The following is a 4,524-nucleotide window of genomic DNA, read 5'->3' as shown; positions in this document are numbered from 1 at the left end:
GCGTCGTCGGCGTTGACAACTTCAGTTTTTCCCGAGACGTTGCACGCTAAAGATCATATAGAGAAATTGGTTTTGCTCAAGATTCGTTAAAAGTGCTTAAACTGTGGAAGTGCATCGCTTTTTTCACAAGAAGTAGTTAATTTATTTTTAAGGTAAATATAAATATTCATTTCTATTGTTATTTGCAGACATTTAATCATTTCATTCAAGAATTTAGATCATAGGTTTTTTATAACCTTTCTTGTACTTTCCCATTCAGTGGCATATTCTTAATAGATATTTCCAAGTAACATCTATATAAATCACTTAATGCTGTTAGGTTTATGCTTTATTTTTAAAATTAAAAAAAAAGCATCCCAATGGTGTATGTAACGTCAAAGAATATTCTCGATGTCATCCCATTGTGGGCCGGCGCGTTGGCCCGGTTAACTATTTACCCATAGGTACCGCTATCTGTTTCACCGTTAGTTTACTTTCAGTTTCATCAATCGTCCATACTATTCGATCCGGTTAGGTGCGTTGACTTGTGACACGTTTGTCTGACGTGTCCGTTTGAAGTAGGGAGTTTGATTTTATGCCATACGTGTCCTTGGTATGGTCTAATGAACCCGTTTGACGCCGTTCCGTGCTTATTGTTGTTACATACTACCTTAGAGAGTCATTGGAGTTTGTTCTCGATTGTTCCAGAATAGTCAATTCGCACAAAATGCGGTGGTACCTACTGGCGCTTGCTTGCGTCCTCGCGGCGGTATACGCCGAGGACAAGAAGGAGAAGGACAAGGATATTGGTACCGTGATCGGTATTGATTTGGGTACCACATACTCATGGTAAATATATTTTAATACAAATGATATTTAATTAAAGTATGTTTTACTAGCAGTCTTTATACAAAGATTAGATAGGAATGCTTCCACTGTATGATAAAATTTAAATTAAAATAAGTACATGCATAATAATAATTATTATTTTTATCTATGTATCTAATTGTTACAAATCAATTTTCCTCTGAAGTAACTCATTTTTGACTTACAAATTTTTCTTATCTTAACTCTAAATTTTTTAATAAAGAGATGAATGAATCATTATGAAAATTGCATAGCATTTGAGAATCAATCTTTACAATCGAATATTCAAAGGATGTGATGTAATACTATATGGGAGCTGATAGGTGATGATAGGTGATGTAGTTTAATTAATTGTTATACTGCCGTCTCCACACATTATACTTACATTATAATTATTGAGCAACAAAAAGAGCAAATCAGATGTGAAAGCGTAATTAATTTAATAATCTTGAACATGACCCGGATTAATCATGTGAATAGATAAATTGTATTCAGTTTATTTCATCTTCTATTTCTTTTGTCAATAGTGTCGGTGTCTACAAGAACGGACGAGTGGAGATCATTGCCAACGACCAGGGTAACCGGATCACCCCCTCATATGTAGCATTCACAGCTGACGGCGAGCGTCTCATCGGAGACGCCGCCAAGAACCAGCTTACAACAAATCCCGAAAACACAGTTTTCGATGCCAAGCGTCTCATCGGTCGCGAATGGACAGACTCCACCGTCCAACATGACGTCAAATTCTTCCCATTCAAGGTTGTTGAGAAGAACAGCAAGCCTCACGTTTCCGTGAAGACCGCGCAAGGTGACAAAATCTTTGCACCCGAAGAAATCTCCGCTATGGTACTCACAAAAATGAAGGAAACCGCTGAAGCTTATCTCGGCAAAAAGGTCACTCACGCCGTCGTTACAGTCCCCGCTTACTTCAACGACGCTCAACGTCAAGCCACCAAGGATGCTGGTGTCATTGCCGGTCTCAATGTCATGAGAATTATCAACGAGCCCACCGCTGCTGCCATCGCTTACGGTCTTGACAAGAAGGAAGGTGAAAAGAACGTTCTCGTATTCGACTTGGGTGGTGGTACCTTCGACGTGTCTCTTCTTACCATTGACAATGGTGTGTTCGAAGTAGTGGCCACCAATGGTGACACTCACTTGGGTGGTGAGGACTTCGATCAAAGAGTTATGGAGCACTTCATCAAACTGTACAAGAAGAAGAAGGGCAAGGACATCAGAAAGGACAACCGCGCTGTCCAGAAATTGCGTCGTGAAGTTGAGAAGGCTAAGAGAGCACTGTCTTCCAGTCACCAAGTTAAGATCGAAATCGAATCCTTCTTCGAAGGTGAAGACTTCTCTGAAACTCTTACCAGGGCTAAATTCGAGGAATTGAACATGGACCTGTTCAGATCTACTCTCAAACCTGTACAAAAAGTATTGGAAGACGCTGACATGAACAAGAAGGACGTCGACGAAATCGTACTTGTCGGTGGTTCAACCCGTATTCCCAAAGTGCAACAACTTGTCAAAGAATTCTTTAACGGCAAAGAGCCATCCCGAGGCATCAACCCTGATGAGGCCGTCGCTTACGGTGCCGCCGTCCAAGCCGGTGTACTCAGCGGTGAACAAGACACTGACGCTATCGTACTTCTTGACGTCAACCCTCTTACTATGGGTATCGAAACCGTCGGAGGTGTCATGACGAAGCTTATCCCACGTAACACCGTAATTCCCACCAAGAAATCACAAATCTTCTCCACCGCTAGCGACAACCAGCACACCGTAACAATTCAGGTATACGAAGGTGAACGTCCCATGACTAAAGACAACCACTTGCTTGGAAAGTTCGATCTAACTGGCATCCCACCAGCGCCAAGAGGCATTCCACAAATTGAGGTCACCTTCGAAATTGATGCCAACGGTATCCTTCAAGTATCAGCTGAAGACAAGGGCACAGGAAACAGGGAGAAGATTGTCATCACGAATGATCAAAACAGATTAACACCAGAAGACATCGAAAGAATGATCAAGGACGCTGAGAAATTCGCTGACGATGACAAGAAACTAAAGGAACGTGTCGAGGCCAGGAATGAATTGGAGAGCTACGCATACTCGATCAAGAACCAGCTCCAAGACAAAGAAAAGCTTGGCGCTAAAGTCAGCGACGATGAAAAGACCAAGATGGAGGAAGCCATCGACGCCGCTATCAAGTGGCTCGAAGATAACCAGGACGCTGATGCTGAAGAGTACAAGAAACAGAAGAAGACCGTAGAAGACGTCGTCCAACCGATCATCGCCAAGTTATACCAGGGTCAAGGAGGCGTGCCTCCTCAGGGAGCGGGTGGTGATGATGACGAATTCAAAGACGAGTTGTAATCACAGACTGATAGCGAGTGTTAGCCAAATGTGATCTCCGCCGCTACGGGCTACGTACAGGGCCAGTGCAATGCACGTAGTCCGTAACTTGGTGCGGGTACGATGTGTTTTAGCTCGTGTTGTGTATATTTATTCGTGTGCCGCGTGAAAGAGGCGTGTGGTGGTTGATGGACGAATCTGCCAAATGTATAGTCAGCGTATATCTGTACGGTTTACACATTGTAATAATATAAATTTGAAATCGATCGCAGGCGAATCTTGACTGTACGAGTTTTACGATCGCCGCCGCTCGCGTGAATGTATGTTTGTATGTGTGCGTATGTTTTGTATAAAATGATGCATTTTTAATTTTAATAGAGCAATAGAGTTAATTGCGAAGAATCTGTACTCTATGAGAGGCGTTTCCTGTATACATCTGCTGGTCTCGCTGTCGAGACTGCCTCAGTGTTCTTTATCGTATATGTAATTGTTTTTGAGACTGCTGAATTGTTAGTTCTTAATTAGCAGAATAATTATGTAGAAATAATATAAAGAAGTACGAAGGAGTACATAATAAAACATTTTTTCTATGAAGAATTCATTTCTTTTATTTTTTTCCAAGTTTCCAACAATTTTAAAACTAAATAAAGTAGTAGTATATACTTTTGTTAATCACCACAAACGTTTCGTAATTGAGAGCAATATTCTATATTAAAAGATGGCGACGCCATTATCGCTGCCTGAATCCTCACTTGGACTTGATCTAGAACAAATTATAAAATGAGAGAAAATAATTATACTCGCTACATTATAATAAAATGTTCCGTTCCGTTACTTAATCCTTGTAAAATATTAATTGAGTTCAATAAAATTCACATTATGTAATGGGCAACTTTGAAAATGATTTTAAACAAAATTGACCATATAGTTCGTTGAACTAAGATAGAATTGTGTTAATTCTTGCTATTTCTGTTTCATATCTAAATAAGTAGGTACCTATATAATAAAGGTCCTTAAACTGGGTACGCAAAATTAAGATTTTTTATTAACAAAATAATATCGAAACTAAAAATTACAATATTACATTTTGTAATTTTAAAGAAAAAAAAAACATCGACATTCGATAATTTCTCATAACTTATTTATTCATGTTGCTCAATGATCAAATAGCATATAACAAATCAAGATTTACTGAGAAATCTATTGATTTTACTTGAAAAAAGACCGCCTTTAATTGAATTACTACTAGTCTAAGATCCGGCCGCGTGATTTATACGTTCATATGTTTGATTAATAATATATAATTTTTATCAATATTTATAA

General features: G+C 39.3%; 2 protein-coding genes across 3 annotated transcripts in view; one reads left to right on the top strand and one right to left on the bottom strand.

Moving 5' to 3' along the window:
* On the top strand, positions 1 to 3,798 carry LOC119829907 (endoplasmic reticulum chaperone BiP). Of its 2 annotated transcripts, none has more exons than XM_038352615.1 (3): positions 1 to 152; positions 688 to 828; positions 1,374 to 3,798. In XM_038352615.1, the coding sequence occupies exons 2-3, from the start codon at positions 707 to 709 to the stop codon at positions 3,220 to 3,222; spliced, it is 1,971 nt and encodes a 656-aa protein (XP_038208543.1). In that variant the 5' UTR covers positions 1 to 152; positions 688 to 706; the 3' UTR covers positions 3,223 to 3,798. The 2 variants fall into 2 exon arrangements, with proteins under 2 accessions (XP_038208543.1, XP_038208545.1); XM_038352617.1 differs by lacking the exon at positions 1 to 152 and adding an exon at positions 573 to 592.
* The window catches only part of LOC119829909 (adenylate kinase 8), a 10,167-nt gene continuing 9,206 nt past the window's right edge, over positions 3,564 to 4,524 (bottom strand). The window contains exon 12 of the mRNA XM_038352619.1: positions 3,564 to 3,964. Within this exon, the coding sequence (XP_038208547.1) occupies positions 3,870 to 3,964 (95 nt within the window). The 3' untranslated portion in view covers positions 3,564 to 3,869. The remainder of the gene's footprint in view (positions 3,965 to 4,524) is intronic.

The sequence above is a fragment of the Zerene cesonia genome, chromosome 11, assembly GCF_012273895.1.
Source record: "Zerene cesonia ecotype Mississippi chromosome 11, Zerene_cesonia_1.1, whole genome shotgun sequence".
NCBI classification, from domain to species: domain Eukaryota; kingdom Metazoa; phylum Arthropoda; class Insecta; order Lepidoptera; family Pieridae; genus Zerene; species Zerene cesonia.
The sequence above is the reverse complement of the archived record's forward strand: the minus strand, read 5'-3'. Positions and strand labels throughout refer to the sequence as shown.

What these genes read in the sequence shown, in the direction of transcription:
- LOC119829907 (XM_038352615.1), top strand. Translation starts at nt 707, where the DNA reads ATGCGGTGGTACCTACTGGCGCTTGCTTGCGTCCTCGCGGCGGTATAC. An exon ending in TTGGGTACCACATACTCATG is followed by an intron (nt 829 to 1,373) that starts GTAAATATATTT and finishes TTTTGTCAATAG; the next exon opens with TGTCGGTGTCTACAAGAACG.